This window comes from Schistocerca nitens, chromosome 4 (genome assembly GCF_023898315.1).
Source record: "Schistocerca nitens isolate TAMUIC-IGC-003100 chromosome 4, iqSchNite1.1, whole genome shotgun sequence".
In the NCBI taxonomy this organism is placed as follows: Eukaryota; Metazoa; Arthropoda; class Insecta; order Orthoptera; family Acrididae; genus Schistocerca; species Schistocerca nitens.
In genome coordinates this window covers 117,871,345-117,894,266 of record NC_064617.1, presented here as the reverse complement: position 1 = coordinate 117,894,266, position 22,922 = coordinate 117,871,345, and the positions used below count along the sequence as shown (strand labels likewise).

General features: G+C 40.9%; 1 protein-coding gene across 1 annotated transcript in view; it reads left to right on the top strand.

Annotated features, from left to right (window-relative positions):
- Window positions 1–20,243, top strand: part of LOC126251996 (E3 ubiquitin-protein ligase RNF144A) — a 134,810-nt gene extending 114,567 nt beyond the window's left edge. Inside the window, exons 2-4 of the mRNA XM_049952778.1 lie at window positions 1,790–1,952; window positions 4,693–5,027; window positions 19,680–20,243. Of these exons, the coding sequence (XP_049808735.1) occupies window positions 1,790–1,952; window positions 4,693–5,027; window positions 19,680–19,928 (747 nt within the window). The 3' untranslated portion in view covers window positions 19,929–20,243. The remainder of the gene's footprint in view (window positions 1–1,789; window positions 1,953–4,692; window positions 5,028–19,679) is intronic.
- Window positions 20,244–22,922: the final 2,679 nt, after the last annotated feature.

Sequence of the window (22,922 nt, the reverse complement as noted above, 5' to 3'; positions counted from 1 at the left end):
GCAGAACTCTGTTGCGCAAGCCGCGTGGAATTCTACAAAATAGGCTAGCGTGACACTCGGGCAGTGCTTATGAAGAGGAGCGATTAACCGCTATAAGAAAATCCGACGTAGTTTGCGTTTTCCGTAAATCACGTCAGAATGATGCCAGATTCGTTCAACAAGGCACGAGTCCGTCTCGGATAACGACTTCGACGACTACGTGATGCTTGCATTCGCTCTGTCGTGCACGCTTAGAAAACTACCTGGGACCGGTGAAGGTGAATTCTTTGGCTATAACTTCGATATCTCTGTACCGTCTTCAGCTCAATGCACTGCTGATGTTAGGAAGAACTCCGCTCCCAACATCATCATGCCTTTCAACAGCTGCAGTTGCCCACGATATAAAATAGTTTTCAGTGCACACCACCTGCCAGACCACAAGTAATAACGTGCATATTCACAAATATACTACGTTTTAAATCGCGTCAAAGAATGCAATGTATATTTTTATTCTTTAACGTGTTTCAAATGTGACGACAATTATGCCACGTTGCATCACTGTTCAGACTGCATTAATCCATGTCCTTTCCGTACTTGTTAAATGGTTGAGGGAACTGATTAACAATCACAGGTAAGCTAAAGCCTTCAAACCAAAAGTTAGCTGTCCTAGCTACCTCTCGAATTGAGATGTAGCACGCGATCTCTGAAGTGGGGCAACTAATCACTTTCTCTCCGTGTGCGTCCTTAGGGCGCAGGGACTTTAACACTGTGTACGCAGTGCCGGCGATAAAAGCGCCTATTAGATACCATGGGAATTGTCAGATATCCGGGAAAACAGCTCCAGACACGAAAGTGAACGGTGGCCCAGGGGCATGGTAAACTGCATTCATATAGACGCTCTGCGACGGGTTCTCTTCATCCACATTTCTGGGGACACCAATTAAGTATTTCACCATAATAATCTGCTCTCGGAATTTTGAGTCAGCAGCAGCATGGCTACTCGTAAGGTGAATGGAATGGGCGCAGTCAAGTAGTATTTTTCGGTGTTTTTCAGTGTGCGATTTGTGCTTTTACCAGCGGGGGGGGGGATGTCTTAGAGGGTTAGTTGACGCGTATGCACTATCAGAAGAGCCATCCCTTGTTATATCTTTAAAAGTACATTATAAGTAAAGCTTATTTACAAAATCATCTACATAGGGTACAGATATACGAGGGGAATTAATAAAGTAGAGGCACATTTGTGGAAAGTTGTACTTATTCTGATGATAGAAAGCTGAAACATATTAATAGTAAGACTTATTAAAAACTTTCAGTGTTCGTCTCCACAAATTTAAATTATATGTAAAGTTTTACTCCAGTGCGTGGGAAATAAACATCCCAGGTAGGGATGCATAAACTAAAACCAGAGGAGGGGATAGTCTGATGCAGAGGGGGGGAAATCCCCCCCTGCAAATCGCACACTGGTGTTTTTAGGAAATCTAACTACGACGTTATACATAGATATCGTTCTATAGCAGTTAACTGATCCACCCCATTATCTGAGTGTCTTTGAGGCACACTATTTGACTGCGATGTTTTGCAAGGGAATTTGCGTCTGTTCGCTGACTGGCGGCCTGAACTTCATAGAGTTTTCAGTCCCAAATATGAAGTACATATTAAGAAGTATGGTAACAGGAACTGATCATTTTATCTTTACATAAAATACGATGCAGCTTACGAAATGAAATGTACAAAACATTTCAAGCACCGAATAAAATAACCCGCACAAGTATCCTTTGGTAATCTGTGATGTCTTATCTCTTTGTTTCAGTGTATGAAGGCGTACCTGGAGTTCGAAATCCAAGAAGGCGCTTACGAGATCTCTTGTCCCGACGCCCAATGTGAGAAGCAGGGCGTGATCTCAATATCTGAAATGGAGACTCTAGTCACAGCAGATTTGATAGAGAAGCACAAGAAGTTCCGCCTAAACAGAGGTAAGCTCTGGCGCATTTTAATGACAGCATGCTTTGTCATTAACATTTTGTTGCACCATTTCTGTTTGGAGACAAAAAGTGTAGGGACAGGGATAATAAGAACTGTAGTTAAAGTTCCTCACAAGACGTTAGTTCTCATACCCTGATAAGCTCACTGTCAGCTGGATTTTAAGCTAACATAAGAAACCAGTATCCAGTCGAAACCCTTACCGTGACCAAACATTCAATAGAACAGAATCTTTATTTGCCATTTGGTATGTTTTCTATACAGTTCGCTTTGTCTGCGTGTTGAATACTTAAAACATTAAAAAGTAATTACATAAATATGCATGTGCAGGACAGGTAGATACATCAGTTAAAACTATGGTGATAATATAGTTATCATACATACAGTGGTACAATTCAGCGTTAATAATAATAGTAATATGTTATATTAATCAAATGTTATACAAAAGTGTCATATATAATTATGTGTTAAAATAAGTACAATGTAGGAAAAAAGTGTTAATGCTTGCACGTTACTGTCACACACATATAGGCAAATGGTGCTTCATTATGTAGTTACTGGTTGCTTACTGCGTATGTCGTGTGTGTCACTGTTGAAACTCTCGCTGAGTAAAGGAGTCTTTAAGTGTTCTGTTTGTAAGCTCACACAGATTGCTTTCTTTGTGTGTGTAGCTCTAAATTTCTTTAGGTCCACCAAGAATGTACCACCTGTGGTACATCTTTGGGAATAGGAAAATAATGCAGTCCATCCACTGCATCATACCCACAATGAGTGGTAGCTCTGATCATTCAGTTTTGGGAAAATCTCTCTTCATGTATGTTTAAATATTAAGTGTCTGAGACTGTATGTCACAGGTTATAATGGTTTCCACTGCCTCTCACTACAGTAAGTGAGATTTGTAGTTATTAGGTTCTTCGCTACATTTTCTTAAATTTATTATTTGAATAGTTTTGTGGTGTGAACTGAACTAGGAAAGCTTCTACACTTTCCCAGATACGAAGAATGATTTTGTATAAATTAGGCACAGATTTTGTTGAGTAGCCTTTCATCAATGCTATACATACCTAAAATATGCATTCAATCTGATCTGTATATTATTTCCCATTTTTATTGAAAGACTAATCCACTGTAAAAAGTATTGCCTTAGTTCTCAAGATTATTCTCATTTATTTTTTTGTTACAACTAAGTTTATGTACATAATGTTAGTTGATTATATTAAATTAGATGTACTTTTGTATCATTAGCTCTGTAGGGAGGAGATCCTCCAGGACATAGAACATGTCAGGGAAACAAGAATACACCTTAAATATGTTACGATCTTTCATAGCTCATATGTGTTCGTGTAGATTTAAAGTATAAGCAGACAAATGATAACTTTGTTTTGCGTAGTGATCATTGACTAAGTATTTATGTTGAAATATTTATTGTGCCGTGGCACCAAAAACCCAAATATTGAACTTCCTAATTCATATCATCCTCATCATCATCAGCAGCAGCATTTAAGCTACAGGTAGATACAATGACCTGTTTATAAGGTGAGAGCTTGACAACTTTCCGCAGCAGCCTCTCCTTACACCACCTTTTGCTCATACTATGAGGAATGATGTTTCGTAGCACATATATGCTGCTATAAACCAAAGTAACTGTATGTGCCAGAAATATACTAATTGAACAAGAAAGTTTCAATACAGAATTCCTCCTTTTACATTCATATTACACACAGATGTACAAAACCAATTTGACGCCCAAGCCCTGTATACCCAAAATGTTCAACATGTCTTTTAAGAGTTTTCACCACATTTAAATTGACACTAAATGTAATTTATTGTTATGAAAAATCTTGTACATTCACACTTCAGGACTACTACTGAAATTACACAAAAACTATATTTTGCATTTAACTCTCATTCTCCTTTGACAATACCTTGAAACTTCCTCATTGCTACCAACATGAAACAGAGGGAACAGGAACAATTAAGTATTGCGCATTCTGACAGTATGATGAATGACCAGAAACTACTACCTTTGTGTAAGGTTGTCCCCCCTCTTCCCCTCCCAAGCAGTGACCATTACCACTATCCTCATATTTTTGTGTAACAGCTCTTCTCCACCCCCCCCCCCCCCCCTCCCCAAACAGAAAGTAAAATTTATTTGCATATCAGTTTCAAAGCATTCTAACTCAATTTTCAGTGCATTACAATACTATATGGCTATACAATGCTATATGGCTGCAAATTGATGTGCAGGTATGTTAATTTTGGTAGCTGCTTTGCAGGGAAAAAATCTTGTACGACGCAGCTGGAAACGCAACACTTTTTCTCCACAACATAGCGTCTTCATATCATTTGTGATAGACCATTGGGAACAACATATTTGCATGTCTGATTAACATGCACACTGTTGATATTATGGTGTTTCTTTTTTTTCTTTTCTTTTTTTAGGCTTGGAGATTGTAGTTACTGGCATATTGTGTGTTGTAGTAGTGCTGGCATTCCCCCCTAGTATTGTATTAGCTAATATACAATGCATAAATTGAAAGAAGAAATAATGATATTTCATAGTTATCTCTGTGACATTACATCTTTATGATATATTTAGCAACATTTTTAGATGGCTGTTCTCAGAAGATAAAACAGGTAGACAATAATAAGTCAACCACTGTGACATTATAATTTTATGAATTGTGCCCCTACTCTTGCTATATGGTATTGAGACAGCTATGTTGTTTCCAGAGGTGGACCTGGACGTGGCACGCACGTGGTGTCCCCGTGCCGGTTGTGAGACAGTTTGCTCAGTATGCCCCACGGAGAAGTGCAGGCCACAATGCGTGCACTGTCCCACTTGTGCAGATGACTTCTGTTCCAACTGCCGTCGCCCGTGGCATCCGGGTGTGCCATGTGAGCAGGCAGCTCCTGCCTCCGAGCCACCAGGCATACCATTCGACTCTGACCTCATCAAGTGCTGCCCCATGTGCAATGTGCCCATAGAGAAGGATGAAGGGTGTGCACAAATGATGTGCAAGCGCTGCAAGCATGTTTTCTGTTGGTACTGCCTCGCTTCACTTGATGTAAGTACACAACAATAGTATGTGTGATAAAAAGGTACTATAGAAATATTTATTTACTTAATTTTCTGTTACATACAGTCTTTGTAACATTAATGCTCAATCACTGAACATGACACTAAATTTCCATATCTTCTTAGAAATCCAAAGTGCTCTTATCTGTAAAAGGGGAATTTTGGAAGATCTGGGGGTTTCTTTAGAAAAATGACATCTTGAAGTGGCAGTTTCTAAAGAAGCTGCTTGATGGACAGCAGAAGACAAAATGTGGATCAAAGAATAGAAGGAAGTTGGCCAAAGAAAATTGAATAGTGTAATCTATAGATAACCAAAGTTTCAGAACAGCATTACTCAAGAACCTTGTTTACCCAGATTAGGTCATACTGCATTACCAAAAACTCGGATAATCTGGAAATATTCTTCTATGCTAATTTTAAAATTACTTTTTGATTGAGTTTAGCGATAAGGGGTCAGCTGCCAGCCAAGTGTTGTTCTTTCTTGAGCAACACATACACTCCTATTGCCAGTTATGTAGGTACATGCAAAATGAGCCTTGCATAATGTAGCAGGTTGCATGTTGCCGACATTGCCCCCTTCCCCTGCAATCTTGTCATCACAAAGTTATTTTAATCAGAATATAACTGCAAAGACACCAATATGTACTACAGTAAAAAAACCTTTTATTTTGGCACTAACAAGAAACATTTACTGGCACTTAAGTGGATAGTTACTGTAGTGTTCTCACATTTATTTCCTAAAATAGTGAGTATGTTTCTTTAGTTTAAAACATATGGCACTTGAGAGCAGCACAATCGCTTAGATGTTTCACCATCAACAGTTTGACTGAAGTTGTTTCTGGGTGACATTCTAGATAAACCATTAGTTTTTACAGCAGTGCAATTGCCTGCCCATGAGTCATTATTTCTTCCTCTGAAATGTCACTCTTGTTGACCACTTCACTATCACAGTTATTCTCTGTAGTACAACAGGCAGCAATAAAAATTTTGTCATTGGTCATCAGGCCGTATCCCATGTCACTGTCATTCTGCAACCAGGCACATGTGCACTATCGTTTACATCCAAAGAACCAAGAATGTTGGACTCATGTATAGTGGGGCCATACTGTTTTCCATTACTTCAGAATATAGATTTCAGTAACTTCATCCCAAGAAGGTGCAGCCATAATAATCACATCTGTGATATTTACCAATTTCAGACCAGAAATCACACCAACTTCTCCATCTTCTTCAGTTAATTTCCCCAGTATCTGTATATTGCTATACTTTTTTATGTTCTTCAGTTCACCTTAATCCATTGGTTACAGAAGAGAGACAACATTAGAAGGGAAGAACTTCAATCTGGTGTCACCACTGATGAGGTGCTCCACTCCTGGATGTACCTGCACATTGTCAGTAAATAAGGTGGCCTTCTGTGGAAGACTGTCATGCATTATTTTGTTATTTGTAGACTACTGGTGAACATGACCAGTTAACAAGTTTCAGTGGTAGTGGATGTTTTTATTTACCTATCAGGAGGAGAGGGAATTTATGATGATTTGCTACAAACCAAAACTGTAATGTATCTTTGCACCTTTTGTAATGCATTGCCAAGTCATATAATTTGGAAGCTAGTGACTTTCTGGTGCATTCAATAAACCAGTCCAAATTCATTTGCAGTATAAATGTGATGTGGGTTAGCTTTTGGAGGAAATAGCTTAAAATTCTTTTTTAAGTATTCTGCAGTCAGTGTATCCCTCTAAAAAAATTTACCTGTCACTAAAAGCTGATGAGCTTTCCATCTTCCCAACCAACCTTAGCTTGTTGTGAAGTTAGGATCACTGTTGGGTAGCTTGCTGGGTGGTTTTTTTTTTACAGGACTGAATCATATATCAAAACATCATGTTCTGTTTTCCCAGTGAACCAAACTAACAAGGCTTCATGTACTCTTACAACAGGAGTGCTGTCACACACTGAACATCTACAACAAGAACACAAACAAGATTTACAATACATTTATCTTACCTTAGCTGCTCATGACAATTCAGTACCTTATTTGGTTGGTCTCTGTCTTCCTCAGATGTGTCTATTGATTTTTCATCTGCCTTTTCAGTCACGGACTCTTTGCTCATATTCATATTGACTGATATTATATTGTCAGTGTTTTTGTCTATCAAAATCTCTCTCCTCCAGATGTCACAGCACAACTTTTTAATATAATATACAGACTTCTTCAGTTTTCTAATGTTACAAAAGGTCATCAGTCCCCTAGAACTTAGAACTACTTAAACCTAACTAACCTAAGGCCATCACACACATCCATGCCCGAGGCAGGGTTCGAACCTCCGACCGTAGCAGACGCGCGGTTCCAGACTGAAGCGCCTGGAACCGCTCGGCCACACCGGCCGGCTACAAGAACAAAAGCATCAGACACTGTTTTTCTCTGAGAGCAAGGTGGTTGATATATTGTAACTACATACCTAATTCCAGTTGCGAGATTCCAGATCAGTCGGAAGGAAACAAATTTTGTTTTACATGTTTGTGAGTGGAATAAACAGGCAAAAGTTGGTGTTCCTTCACATGTCACACCTCAAATATGGCTCATTAAGTATGTAACTGGCCTGCCAGGATTGTACCTCACTTTTTATTAATCTAGCACAGGGCTGTCCAACATTTTAGCTTACCTGGGCCACATTGGAAGAAGAAGAAGAAGAGTATCTTTGGATGCGCATAATATACGGAAAACAAATAAAGGGGAGGAGGTTGGTCTCACATATTTAAGTAACTTAGAATTTATTAATTTATGATTTTTTTATTATGAAAAAGCAAGATGAGATTAATTTGACATTTAATATATAAGGGTTTATCATTTTACATAAAAGAAACTTACTTTTTTTTTTTTTTTACGGATCGTGTGATACAGAGGCTCATCTTCTTGAGACACATTGATACTTACTTTAGGCCACATGCGGACTGTGAGTTGGACACCCCTGATCTAGTGGATGGTGGTTTACTCTCCTGCTTGTTGTGATACGTGGAGCATTATTAAAAATGGCTGTACTTTCAGGAGGAAATCCTGAAGTAAGCTGAATCACTGTGTATTTTTTGACATTTTTGTTTTCCATCTGTGTCTACATCGATACTCTGCAAATCACATTTAAGTGCCTGACAGAGGGCTCATCAAACCGCCTTCACAATTCTCTATTTTTTTCAATCTCATATAGTGCGCAGAAAGAATGAACACCTACATCTTTCCGAACAAGCTCTGATTTCACTTATTTTATCATGGTGATCATTTCTCCCTATGTAGGTCAGTGTCAACAAAATATTTTCGCATTCGGAGAAGAAAGTTGGTGATTGGAATTTCATCAGAAGATTCTGCCACAAGGAAAAACACCTTAGTTTTAATGATGCCCACCCCAAATCCTGTATCATTTCAGTGACTCTCTCTCCCCTATTTCGCGATAATACAAAACGTGCTGTCCTCCTTTCGACTTTTTCGATATACTCCGTCAATCCTTTTTGGTAAGGATCCCACACCACACAGCAGTATACTATAAGAGGACAGACAAGTGTAGTGTGAGGAGTTTCCTTAGTAGATCTGTTACATTTTCTAAGTGTCCTGCCAGTAAAATGCATTCTTTGGTTAGCCTTCCCCACAACATTTTCTAAGTATTCCTTCCAAGATAAGTTGTTAGTAACTGTAATTCCTAGGTATTTAGTTGAATTTACAGCATTTAGATTTCACTGATTTATCATGTAACTAACGGATTCCTTGTAGCACTCGTGTGGATGACCCCTCACTTTCCATTATTTAGGGTGAGTTGCCAATTTTCGCCCCATACAGATATCTGTCCATTTATGAATGATAATTCAGAGTTCTCATTTTTGAACCATGTATGAGAAATAACCCGAAACTTGTGTTATCGTTGAGAAGTGCAACAGTTAACTGCTAACCAGCACTTTTGAGTGTCACTGCTTTTCACGCTGTCACTTTGCCAACATATTTTCAAGATGTAACGTGTGTGAATCCACATTGCACCTCAAGTAAGTCATTGGCCACTTTAATTATTATGATACTTTTTTTACAGCAAAATCTAATGTAGATCATCTATGTATACTCATTCCTTCTTATATCATTTAAATGTAAATTTCGTGAACAGAACAATTGCCCCTACGGGCCTGAGGTTAGAATAGGCCCGAGGTATTCCTGCCTGTCATAAGAGGCTACTAAAGGAGTCTCACACCTTTCGGCCTTTATGTGATGGTCCTCTGTAGGGTCTGACCTCCATTTTTCAAAATATTCCTGAAGAGCGAGCCAATTGATGAAGGGCGTCTTACATGGTGCAGTGTGCCCATCATATATTGAGATCTTTAGCCCACTTTCTCATCGTGGCATTGCAGTCTCGCTCATCCTCCATCACTTGAGTGAGGACACCTTCCTGGGTGTGTTTTCCTCCACCCACTAGGCAGTGTCGTTTTCTGCGCCGACAATGACTATGGAATTCCATGCACCTCGTATCCAGCACGGTAGCCAGTCCGTTGTGGTGGGGCTGTCATATACCCTATTGGTTGTACCCCCCTGACTACACAGGGATCGCTCTGTTGATGCCTGTGCCGTTAACTCCCCACGTATGCCAAGGAGTAGATGTCCGTCACCCTGGGGCATCGGGACTCCCGGCAATGGCCATGGCCATCCTGCCAAGTGGCCTTTGCTGCGGCTGGGTGATGCCTGTGGGGAGGGCCCCTGGTCAGAGTGGGTGGCATAAGGGTAGATGGCGCGTGATGAAGCATACCTCGTCGTCACTTGCTGGTGATCAAACGCCAGCAGTCTCGAAGCGTTCCAAGTCTCAATACAATGCAAGGAAGTATGGTCCTAAATCATTCCCCTCTCAAACCACACCAAGGGAGGAATGCCAGGCTAAGGATGGCAGTGAACCTTATTCCCCCATGCCTCATATGTACAAGAACTCATGAGGACTCTTTTGTCTTGGTGAAGCCTCAGTTTTTTGTAGAGCATTTAGGGGACAAGTTTGGGGAGGTGGAGGGCTTGTCCAAAATGTGGTCCAGGTCAGTCTTGATAAAAATGGCATCCTCTGCCCAGTCACGGACATTACCCGCTTGTGACAAGCTGGTGTATGTTTCCATTACCACCATGCCTCATAAGAGCTTAAATATGGTCCAGGGTAGTATACTCCACAGAGACCTTCTTTTGCAGTCTGAGGACGAGCTGCGTGCCAACTTAGAGCGATGAGGAGTTCATTTCATCTGAGGCGTCCATTGGGGTCTGAGGGATAATCAGGTTGGACCAGTGCCTTCATCTTGACCTTTGAGGGTGACACATTACCCAAGAAGGTCAAGGTGTCTACCGCTGTGATGTCAAGCCATATATCCATCCCCCAATGTGGTGCTTTAAGTGCTAGAAGTTCAGCCATATGTCTTCCCGCTGTACTTTCAGCATCACACATCAAGATTGTGGACATCCATTCCATCCCAATACTCCACATGCCCCGCATCCCATCTGTGTCAGCTGCAGAGAGCATATTTCCCCTTGCTCACCAGACTGCAGGATTTTACAGTGAGAAAGGAAAACCATGGAATTAAAGACCCTGGACCGACTGATCTACACTGAGGCCAAGAGGAAATTTGAGCACCTTCATCCTGTGCGAGAACAGTCGTAGCCCCATCAGTTCCAAGAATTCCAGTTAGCTCTCGGAGCCGGAAGACTACACCTGCACCCTTGATTGAGGGGGGGGGGGGGGGCACTTCCCTCCCTGTTGCACCCGCAGCACTTACCTCAGGAGCACTGTCCCCCCTACCATTGGGGACACCAGTCCCCACTTCTCAGCCAGAGAAGTGAAGTATTCTTCGGCTCCTCTTCCTAGGAAAGAGTCCCTTGGTTCACTCCCTTCCCAGGTTTCTGCTAGTGGGAAGGATCACACCCGCCAGTGGCTTAAGTGCCCAAAACCAACTGGTTGTAGGGCTTCATGATCATCCTCAGTCCCGGAGACTAAATCAGTGAAGCCCTCCCAGCCAGAGAAACCCAAGGATCAGCGAGAGAAATCCAGTAAGAAGACCCCCAAGACCAAGGGAATTGACGAGGCACCCACACCGCCGCCACCTACAAGCTCTGCATCTGATGATGAGGTGAAGATTCTGGCATCTGTTAAGGACCTAGATCTCGCCAAACCCTCAGACACAATGGATATAGCTTGTTCAGGAAATAAGTCGGAGGCAGCAGGTGACCCTGAGGCGTAGACTGCCTCATTGAGTGTTCCATGCCTTCCCAGCCTCATGATCACGTCATCCTCCAGTGGAATTGCGGTGGTTTTTTGCACCACCTGGCTGAGCTATGGCAACTGTTAAGCTTTACATCTGCTTTCTGCATTGCCCTCCAGGAAACCAGGTTCGTGGCAATGCGGACCCCTGCCCTTCGCGGCTACAGGGGATATTACAAGAACCATAGTGAATATAATAGAGTGTCAGGTGGAGTTTGCGTTTATGTCCTGAACTCGGTATGTAGTGAACCTCTGCCCCTTCAAACTCCTTTTGAAGCTGTGGCTGTCAGGATATGGACGACACAGGAAATAACTGTCAGTAACATACATCTCCCTCCAGATGGTGCGGTACCCCTGAACGTATTGGCTGCAGTGACTGATCAACTCCATAATAACACCCATAACCCCCTTTTGGTGTAGCACCATGCTTACTGGCTGTGGCAGAGACGTAAAAAATTTTCTGTCCCAACTTGACCTCTGCCTATTAAAATATTTGGGCTGCCACACATTTCAGTGTGGCTCATGGTAGTTGATTTACCAATTTGCAGCCCAGGACTTCTCCCATCTAGCCACTGGAGAGCACATGACAACCTATGTGGTTGTGACCACTTCACCATCTTCCTGTCACTCCCCCGGTGTCATGCCCATGGACGCCTACCCAGATGGGCTATAAAAAAGGCAGACTGGGTAGCCTTCACCTCTGCTGTCACTGTTGAATTGGTGCCATTGATGTTGTGACTGAGCAGCCCACTACAGCGATAATTTCTGTGGCGGAAAACGCAATCCCTCATTCTCTAGGGTGCCTCAGGTGAAAGACAGTCCCTTGGTGGTCACCGGGAGTCACTGAGGCAATTAAAGAGCATCGACAAGCTCTACAGCGACATAAGTGCACCCTTCCCTAGAGCACCTAATAGCCTTTAAGCGACTCTGTGCCCACTTACGCCTGCTTATAAAACGAGGGAAACAGGAGTGTTGGGAGAGGTATGTGTCAACCAGTGGATGCCATACGCCACTTTCCCAAGTCTGGACGAAGATCAGACATCTTTTTGGGTACCAGGCCCCAACTGGTGTTCCTGGCGTTAACATCAAAGGCGTGCTCTGAGCACTTTGCTGAGCCTTATGCTCAAGCCTCTGCATCAGAGAACTATCCCCCAGCCTTTCGCACCCTCAAATGATGGATGGAAAGGAAAGTCCTCTCGTTCACTACAAGCCACAGTGAACCCTATAATGCCCCATTTACAGAGTGGGAGCTCCTTAGCATCCATAAATCAGCTTGATGTGGATAGCTATCGGCCCATCAGACTCACCAAAATTCTCTGTAAGCTGCTGGAACGTATGGTGTGTTGGTGGTTGGGTTGGGTCCTGGAGTCTCGTGGCCTACTGGCTCCATGTCAAGGCGGTTTCCGCCAAGGTCGCTTTACCACTGATAATCTTGTGTCCCTTGAGTCTGCCATATGAACAGCCTTTTCCAGACGCCTACACCTGGTTGCCATCTTTTTTGACTTCCGTAAAGCATACGACACGACCTGGCAACATCATATCCTTGCCACATTGTATGAGTGGGGTCTCTGGGGCCCGCTCCTGATTTTTATCCAAACCTTCCTGTCGCTTCTCACTTTCTGTGTCCAAGTTGGTGCCTCCCATAGTTCCCTCTGTATTCAGGAGCAAGGCGTTCTGCAGAGCTCCGTATTGAGTGTATCTCTGTTTTTAGTGGCCGTTAACAGCATAGCAGTAGCTGTAGGGCCGTTGGTCTCCCCTTCTCTGAATGCGGATGACTTCTGCATTTAGTATTGCTCCTCCAGTATTGGTGTTGCTGAGCGGCACCTACAGGGAGCCATTCACAAGGCGCAGTCATGGGCTCTAGCCCATGGCTTCCAGTTTTCAGCCGCGACGTCGTGTGTCATGCACTTCTGTTGGCATCTTACTGTTCATCTTGAACCTGAACTTTATCTTAATGACAATCCACCCACTTTAGTGGAGACATATTGATTCTTACAGAACTGATTTTCAACGCCCAATTGACTTAGCTACCTCACCTTCATCAGCTTAAGTGAGAGTGCTGGCAGCACCTCAATGCTCTCTGCTGCCTGAGCAACACCTGCTGGGGTGCAGATCGCTCTATGCTGCTGCAGCTCTACAGAGCCCTTGTTCAGTCCAACCTTGACTATGGGAGACTGGTTTACAGTTTGGCGGCGCCCTCAGCATTGCGTTTACTTGACCCAGTGCACCACCGTGGCGTTCGCCTAGTGACAGGAGCTTTTAGAATGAGTCCGGTGACCAGTGTTCTTGTGGAGGCTGGAGTCCCTCCATTGCGGATCCGACGTGCATAACTGCTCGCCAGTTATGTTGTACACATTTATAGTTCTGAGCGTCCGAATTACCGTCTCCTTTTCCCACCCGTGGCAGTTCATCTCCCACATCGGCAGCCCAGGTCAGGGCTCATGATTGCGGTTTGCATGCTATCCCTTCTGTCCGAACTGGAGTCCTTCCCTTTACCACCTCTACTTAAGGTCCATTAACGTACACCTCGTCTGAAGCTTCGTCTGGACCTTTTGCAAGGCCCTAAGGACTCCGTTAACCCTGCCGCTCTCCACTGTCATTTCTTCTCGATTCTTGACATGTTCCTGGGCTCTGAAGTTGTTTACATCGATGGATAAATGGCTGATGGTACTGTTGGCTTCGCCTATGTCCACAGGGGCCATATTGAACAGCATTCCTTGTCTGTTGGCTGCAATGTTACCCTCGCCATCCTTTGGTAGTGAACATCCAGGTGTCCGTCTCTGCCCTGGAATGGTCCAGTCGTTGTGTTTGTGTGGACCCCAGGACATGTCAGAACCCGAGGCAATGAACTTGCTGACCAAACGGGCTACGCGGAAACCACTCCTGGAATTTGGCATCCCTGAAACTGACCTGCGTTCTGTCTTACGCCACAAGGTTTTTCGGCTTTAGGAGATGGAGTGGCATAACAGTAAGCACAACGAACTGTGTGTCATTAAGGAGATTGCGAATGTGTGGAAGTTTTCCCCGTGGGCTTCTCACAGGGAATCAGTTGTTCTTTGTCAGCTCCACATTGGCCATACATGGCTCACATATGGTTACCTCCTCCATCACGAGGACCCACCTCAGTGTTGCTGTGGCTCCCAAATGACAGTCGTCCACCTCTTGCTGGACTGCTCCCTTTTAGCCGCTCTGCAGTGGACTTTTAGCTTTCCCAGCACCCTACCTTTGGTGTTGGGCGACAATGCCTCAACAGCAGCTTTAGTTTTATGTTTTATTCATGAGGGTGGGTTTTATCATTTGATCAGAGTTTTAATGCATGTCCTTTGTCCCTCTGTGTCCTCCACCATAGGGCGTTTAGGGTGGAGGTTTTAATGTGTTGCAGAGTGGCTGGGGCTTATTGCTTTTTTATTCTCATGGTTATCCAGATATGGTAATCTGCTGTCTTGTTTTGATCTCTTCTCCCTGTTTCTTGCGTCTCTCAGTTTTCTTGTTTTGTTTGTTTTGTCCATTGTAGTGTTTGTTGTCCTTCTGTCGTTCTTCAGGTTCTTCCTTTCTCCTGTTACTGTTCTGTACATCTTCTTTGTTTTCTTCTTTCGCTTGGGTAATTGTTCTAGTTGGAACAAGAGACCGATGACCTCACAGTTTGGTCCCCCCCCCCCCCTTTTAAACAAACCAACAGAACAATTTTATCACTTCCCGTTTCTTTTCTTTAAATCCAGGTCTGTATAACAAAAGTTGTTTAGTTTCCCCAGAGTTGATATTTCCTTGTATTATTCATAATAATGCAGAAATCTTTGCCTAATGACACATTTGTCTGTATCATAAATTGATTTATTCATTGTGAGTGTCCACTTCCCTTTTTTCTTGGAGTAGATGCTTGAATCCCAGTCCTTTTGGAACTGCCCCCTCACACCCCTCCCCACACCTGTTTCTCCCCTCTTTCTATAATTAATTTGCACACCAACACCTTTTTGTTTCTGTGTTCCATTTCCTTTGCAATATTGTTATAGATGTTGTTGCTGGTGCAAGATTTAATTCCTGTTTATGCACAGGGAGTGGTGAAGAAATGATGTATTTAAATATAATAGCTTATTTACTGAAATGCAATAAAAAGCATATCACTGCTGTTTTTGCACCTCACAAACTAAAATTTAGTTGGTAACATTTGTGCAATGCTATTTTTAGAAGCTAATATGTGCTTATGATAATTATTAACCTTCGTATGACTATGTCTCCTCTTTAGACATTAGATTCATATTATTTGAATATTATGCTTGTTACACCACACTAAGCTAGGTATTCCTAATAATAAGCAAGGTATTCCTGAGCAAATATGCACATTTGATTACTAATCTGTATGCAGTGACTGTTAATGTTGCACTTATTAGGATTTAGCTGAATGCTACTTACTATACAAATTATTCTGATAGTTACAGGAGACAACAATTTTATTGTGATGGGAGGCTGGAATTCAATAGTAAGAAAAGGAAGAGAAGGAAAAATAGTAGGCGAATGTGGACTGGGGGGAAGGAATGAAAGAGGAAGCCACCTGTTACAATTTTGCACAGACTATAATTTCATCATTGCTAACACTTGGTCTAAAAACCACACAAAAGGATTATACAGGGTTATTACAAATGATTGAAGCTATTTCACAGCTCTACAATAACTTTATTATTTGAGATATTTTCACAATGCTTTGCACACACATACAAAAACTCCAAGTTTTTTTAGGCATTCACAAATGTTCGATATGTGCCCCTTTAGTGATTCGGCAGACATCAAGCCGATAATAAAGTTCCTCTCACACTCGGCGCAGCATGTCCCCATCAATGAGTTCGAAAGCATCGTTGATGCGAGCTCGCAGTTCTGGCACGTTTCTTGGTAGAGGAGGTTTAAACACTGAATCTTTCACATAACCTCACAGAAAGAAATCACATGGGGTTAAGTCGGGAGAGCGTGGAGGCCATGACATGAATTGCTGATCATGATCTCCACCACGACCGATCCATCGGTTTTCCAATCTCCTGTTTAAGAAATGCTGAACATCATGATGGAAGTGTTGAAAGATGAAGTCGGCGCTGTCGGTTTCCAGTTGTGGCATGAGCCAATTTTCCAGCATGTCCAGATACACGTGTCCTGTAACGTTTTTTTCGCAGAAGAAAAAGGGGCCGTAAACTTTAAACCGTGAGGATTCTCTACCGCCCAGATTCGCACATTGTGTCTGTTCACTTCACCATTAAGAAAAAATGTTGCTTCATCACTGAAAACAAGTTTCGCACTGAACGCATCCTCTTCAGTGAGCTGTTGCAACCGCGCCGAAAATTCAAAGCGTTTGACTTTGTCATCGGGTGTCAGGGCTTGTAGCAATTGTAAATGGTAAGCCTTCTGCTGTAGCCTTTTCCGTAAGATTTTCCAAACCGTCGGCTGTGGTACGTTTAGCTCCCTGCTTGCTTTATTCGTCGACTTCCGCGGGCTACGCATGAAACTTGCCCGCACGCGTTCAACCGTTTCTTCGCTCACTGCAGGCCGACCCGTTGATTTCCCCTTACAGACGCATCCAGAAGCTTTAAACTGCGCATACCATCGCCGAATGGAGTTAGCAGTTGGTGGATCTTTGTTGAACTTCCTCCTGAAGTGTCGTTGCACTGTTATGACTGACTGATGTGAGTGCATTTCAAGCACGACATACGCTTTCTCGGCTCCTGTCACCATTTTGTCTCACTGCGCTCTCGAGCGCTCTTGCGGCAGAAACCTGAAGTGCGGCTTCAGCCGAACAAAACTTTGAGTTTTTCTACGTATCTGTAGTGTGTCGTGACCATATGTCAATGAATGGAGCTACAGTGAATTTATGAAATTGCTTCAAGCATTTGTAATAGCCCTGTATATGTGGAGGAGACTTGGAGACACTGGAAGGTTTCTGATTAATTATGCATTGTTAGATTTTAGATTGTAAGATTTTAGATTGCAAGATATTTTTAGTGGCAGATGTGGACTCTGACCGCAATTTATTGGGTATGAACTGCAGGTTAAAATTGAAGAACCTGCAAAAAAGGCAGGAATTTAAGGAGATAGGACCTAGATAAACTGAAAGAACTAGAGGTTGTAGATGATTTCAGAGGGAGCATTAGGGAATGATTGACAAGAACAGGGGAAAGGAATACAATAGAAGAAGAACGCGTAGCTTTGAGAGATGAAATAGTGGAGGCAGCAGAGGATCAAGTAGGTAAACGAGGTGAGGGCTAGTAGAAATCCTTGGGTAACTCAAGAGATATTGAATTTAATCAAGGAAAGGAGAAAATATAAAATTGCAATAAATGAAGCAAGCAAAAGGGAATACAAACGTCTAAAAAATGAGATCGACAGGAAGTGCAAAATGGCTAAGGACAAATGTAAGGATGTAGAAGCATAAGACAACCACCTGTATTAGTATCAAGAGCTCAGATGGAAAACAAATCCTAAGCAAAGCAAAGAAAGGAAAGTAGAAAGGTGGAAGGAGTACATAGAGGGTTTGTACAAGGGAGATGTACTTGCGGGTAATGTTATGGAGATGTAAGAGGACGTAGAGGAAGATGAGAAGGGAGATATGATACTGCATGAAGAATTTGATAAAGCACTTAAAGACTGAAGTTGAAGCACTGCCCCAGGAGTAGACAACATACTGTTAGAGCTACTGGTAGCCTTGGGAGAGCCAGCCATGACAAAACTCTTCCATCTGGTGAGCAAGTAGTAGAAGCCGACCTTGGGGAAGATCATTTTGGATTATCCTACAACTTCTCATAGAAGATAAGTTAAGGAAAGGCAAATCTACATTTATGGCATTTGTAGGCTTTGAGAAAGCTTTTGACAATGTTGACTGGAATACTCTCTTTCAAATTCTGAAGGTGGCAGGGGTAAAATACAGGGAGCGAAAGGCTATTTACAATTTGTACAGAAACCAGATGGTAGTTATAAGAGTCAAAGGGCATGAAAGGGAAGCAGTGGTTGAGAAGGGAGTGAGACAGGGTTGTAACCTATCCCCAATGTTATTCAATCTGTATATTGAGCAGGCAGTAAAGGAAACAAAAGAAAAATTTGGAGTAGGAATTAAAGTTCAGAGAGAAGAAATAAAAACGAGGTTTGCCAATGACATTGTAATTCTCTCAGAGACAGAAAACAACTTGGAAGAGCAGTTGAAGGGGACGGACAGTGACTTGAAAGGAAAATATAAGATAAACATCAACAAAAGCAAAACAAAGATTATGGAATGTAGGGAATGCTAAGGGAATTAAATTAGGAAACAAGATACTTAAAGTAGTAGGTGAGTTTTGCTATTTGGACAACAAAATAACTGGTGTCGGCCAAAATAGAGAGGATATAAAATGTAGACTGGCAATGGCAATAAAAGCAATTCTGAAGAAGAGAAATTTCTTAAGATTGAATATAGATTTAAGTGTTAAAAGTCTTTTCTGAAGGTATCTGTATGGAGCATTGCTATGTATGGAAGTGAAACATGGACAATGAACAGTTTAGTCAAAAATGAAATAGAAGCTTTCGAAATGTGATGCTACTGAAGAACATTCAAGATTAGAAGGGTTGATCATGTAACTAATGAGGAGATACTGAACAGAATTGATGCGAGAAGAAATTTGTGCACAACTTGACCAAAAGAAGGGACGGTTGATAGTACATATTCTGAGACGTCAAGGGATCACCACTTTAGTACTGAAGGGAAGTATACGGGGTTAAAGTCGCGGAGGGAGACAGAGAGATGAATACAATGATTCAGGAGGATGTAGGTTTCTACAGTATGGAGGATGTAGGTTTCTACAGTATGCAGATTCAGGACTCGCACAGGATAGAATAGCATGGAAGCTGGATCAAACCAGTCTATGGACTGAAAACAGCAACAATGTATTAGCAAACAGTAATGGAAGGAAGTGACTTCTTAACATGAACTAGCTGATCTGCATATGCCAAACTATTACATTGTTTTTATTTTATTTTATTAAGTTAGTTTATACAATACTATGTTTGTGTATCAAATGACGAGTGAGTGTAGTGAACAGCCCATCCCTTTCCATTGACATCATTTCTTTCTCTATTACTGCATCAAATTTACTTCCCTAGGATTCTGCAAAAGTATATTTAATGTATCAAAAACTTATAGTTAATTGATCAAACTGTATTTTATATATTTGAGATAAAAGTTCAGGAATCTGAAAAGAAAACTTCGAGAAAGTTGGAAATTGTGCAGCAAACAGCTTTTTCTCATAAGCAAGAATGTAATGAAACAGTTTAAAGAATTTTGCACATATTTCATAGATCCAAAATCAGGATTTTTTAAAAACTATGTTTTGTTGTTACAGTTATAAGAAATTGCAAATTTCTCCTTTTTCTTTCAGGATGACTTCCTTCTACGGCACTACGATAAAGGACCTTGCAAGAACAAATTAGGCCATTCACGGGCCTCTGTCATCTGGCACCGGACCCAGGTGATTGGAATATTTGCTGGCTTTGGAATCCTGTTGCTTGTGGCTTCACCACTGCTGCTGCTGGCTGCACCGTGTATTGTGTGCTGCAAATGTCGCATCTGCAGTGGTGGCAGTAAGCTCGACAGTGAAGATGAGTTGCCTGATGAATCTGCATCTTGAGCAACTAGCATATTGACTCTTTTAAAGAAGTACTGATTCTGTAGTGTTGTGACAGGATAAAATGCCAGTAAGTGTATCCATAAGCACTTAGTGAAGGACTGATTGTTTTTCAACTGAAATGTGCATTAGGGATAATTCCCTGCTGTCGTGAGGACTGAATTAGTGCCAGCTTTTGCGGGTGACTGAACTAATGCATACTATTTTGTAAATGGAAAAAATCACTATAATGTTCATCTTTTTCTTGGAGTTATTTGGTATTTGTAAGGATATCCATCTGTGTTGATGGTTACTGAAGTTAATAAAGAGTTACTTTCACTTTTTTGCTTCATTAATGAAGTATGGGTGATTGTTACATTCAATTATATTTCACTGTTTATTTTTAGGATTTTTATAGCATATCATCAGGAGGGTTATAGAAGCTGTCACTTTGAGATGTGCCTATGAAAATAAATAAAGACAGAACAGACTGATACCCATTTTTCAGTTCTCATTTATGACTATCATCCTTGAGGAAGAGATTGCAAGAGACAAGTTGTATGGTTTAGGTGATACGTTCCTCTTAACTGTTTGTTTCCTCCAAAATCACTTTATACACATCTGCTCACTACAACCATTAACACAATTACATGACAGGGGCACAGGCAATTAATAGAGGCTCTAGTGTAAAGAGTAGGATTAATGCAGTGAATACTTATTTGCAATGCCTTGCAGTTCTTCTGTCCAAGACATTCTTTTTATGCAGTGAACCAACAAGTGTATTAACTTGCTGAAAAAAGTTAATTCAAAATAATTTTCTTTGTTATGCAAATTGAAGAAGAAATCATACAATGGCTGGCGCATTTGATGGTACAGTTTTTCTTTTCCCTTGTAAGTCATTACATTTCAGTTTCTATAAAAAAAGTTACATTTTAGTGTACTTTACATCATTGTCATATAATTTGTCGTCCTCATCAGATTATATGAAAGGGGGGGGGGGGGTTGGGGGGGGGGCTTATCCCATAGGCAGAGACCCAGCTATGCTCCATTGCCTTTTGAACTGAGGACTTAAATACCATAAAAAATTGATATGGTTTCTACGGTGTAGGCTAAAGTGAAAAGTACAAAGTAGGCCACAATGTAAATGAAGTATTCAGCATTGTTGCCCGAGACAATTTTTCTGTATGTCAAACATTCATTTGTTTTATTATCTTGGTATAATCATTTTTCATTTATTGGAAAATTATAATAAAATTTAAAGAGTGGTGTTTTCTTAACCAGCTCTCTTTGGAAGTAGCTGTCTTGCATGCCAGTTTCAAATAATAAAAATTGGTACTTAACATTTGTACTTAATTATCCTCGGACATTTCACAGTTCCTTACTTTTTAAGCAGATTAAAAACTGAAATAGTTGTTTCATTTGAATCCTTCATGAAATAACACACTGGCATCCATAGTTACCAAACATATGATTTGGGATTATATATTATACAAAGGTATATCAGAGCAACAATGTGTGCATATTAACAACTAGTGCCTCATTTAGCACATTTATTACTTTTTGCGTCACCTTCATTAACAGTTTAAAAATAAGAACTTAAGTACTGGAATGGCTTTGCAGAACTGTAATGATTTTAATAATATATCCAAAAAGAGGTAAAATATTGTAGTGATTAGGCCGTATGAACAACCAAGAAAATATTGTATTAATAATACTGAAAAGATCTTTTTTCACACCTGTTTTCTTTCATGCATTGTAATTTATTGTAAGAAAGTTTGTGCTGTGAGAAGTTTTGATTCTGTACATGAGTTATATGTTCATTTATTTGAAAATATGGTGGTGTTATGAGACTGATAAAGAAATATTTGTGAGAATATGTAATTTGTTTCAGTTATTGTATCATTCTGTTACATTAAAAAATAAGTTTATCCATTAGTTTACGATATTCATTCTTGAAATATCTAATTATTCAAATGCTTGGACTTGGGTGTGAACTGAAACATTACAGAAGCAGTAGGGAATTAGTACCTTGCTGTGCAGAGATGTTTTATCAAGCTGATACACAGCTAGAGGTGAGATGAATTTGAAAAAGCACTAATCTGTTCTCTAACAGTGAATGGGTTGCATTATAGATTTTTCTGTCTGGCACTTACACCTTGTCAGAACCTCTGCACACTTAATTTTAATCAATAAAAAAAAATCTTATTTCAGGGATGTTGGCTGTGTTATAATCTAAAATAGTTGCGGTTTGTAGCGTACCTGTGAGATGATCTGACATTACAGAGGAACTTATGCATTAAATTAACAATTAGATACTTTAGATTTAATCATAAAAATGAAAAACCCTTGTATACTACCTTTGTAATGCTAAAGTATCATGTGATGTAATTGACAATTCAGCCTAATAATCATAAGCAGCACTTTAAAAAAATACTAATTGCCCCATAATTAATAAGATATCCTAAAGACATTGTAATACTATTATTTGTCTCTATTTTCATTATCCCCCACGCCACTGAATTTATGCCCTGTGCAGCCAGGTTATGCTTACCACGAAATTTCTGTATTGTCATGATAAGTGTAATTTTCATTGTGTTGTTATACAGGTTGTAACAGATTTGTTTATGTGGATGTTCTCCAAACAGTTTTAACCATATCTACACAGTTTGCACAAGAAAATTACAAATTCTGCACTTTAACATTTAGCAATGTTCTGACTTTTTTGTCCTAAATGATCATAAAATTAGCCTACTTCTTTAAATAGCTGCAACAGTGTTTCAATATATACATTCTTTCTGCTGTGCAGATGGATGACTTGAAAAGCCTTTTCACTTGGAAAAGGCAGTGTACTGACTTTAAAGAATATGCCATTAAATATTTTTAGCTAAGCATTGAAAATATTGCACAAACTGATTTAACCTTTATCATTAGAACTCTGCAGTAAGACTGGCACCAACTTCTCATTTTTCCTCCGGTTGACTTTTTGTTATTTCAAAATTTTCTATTCTATCTTGCTTT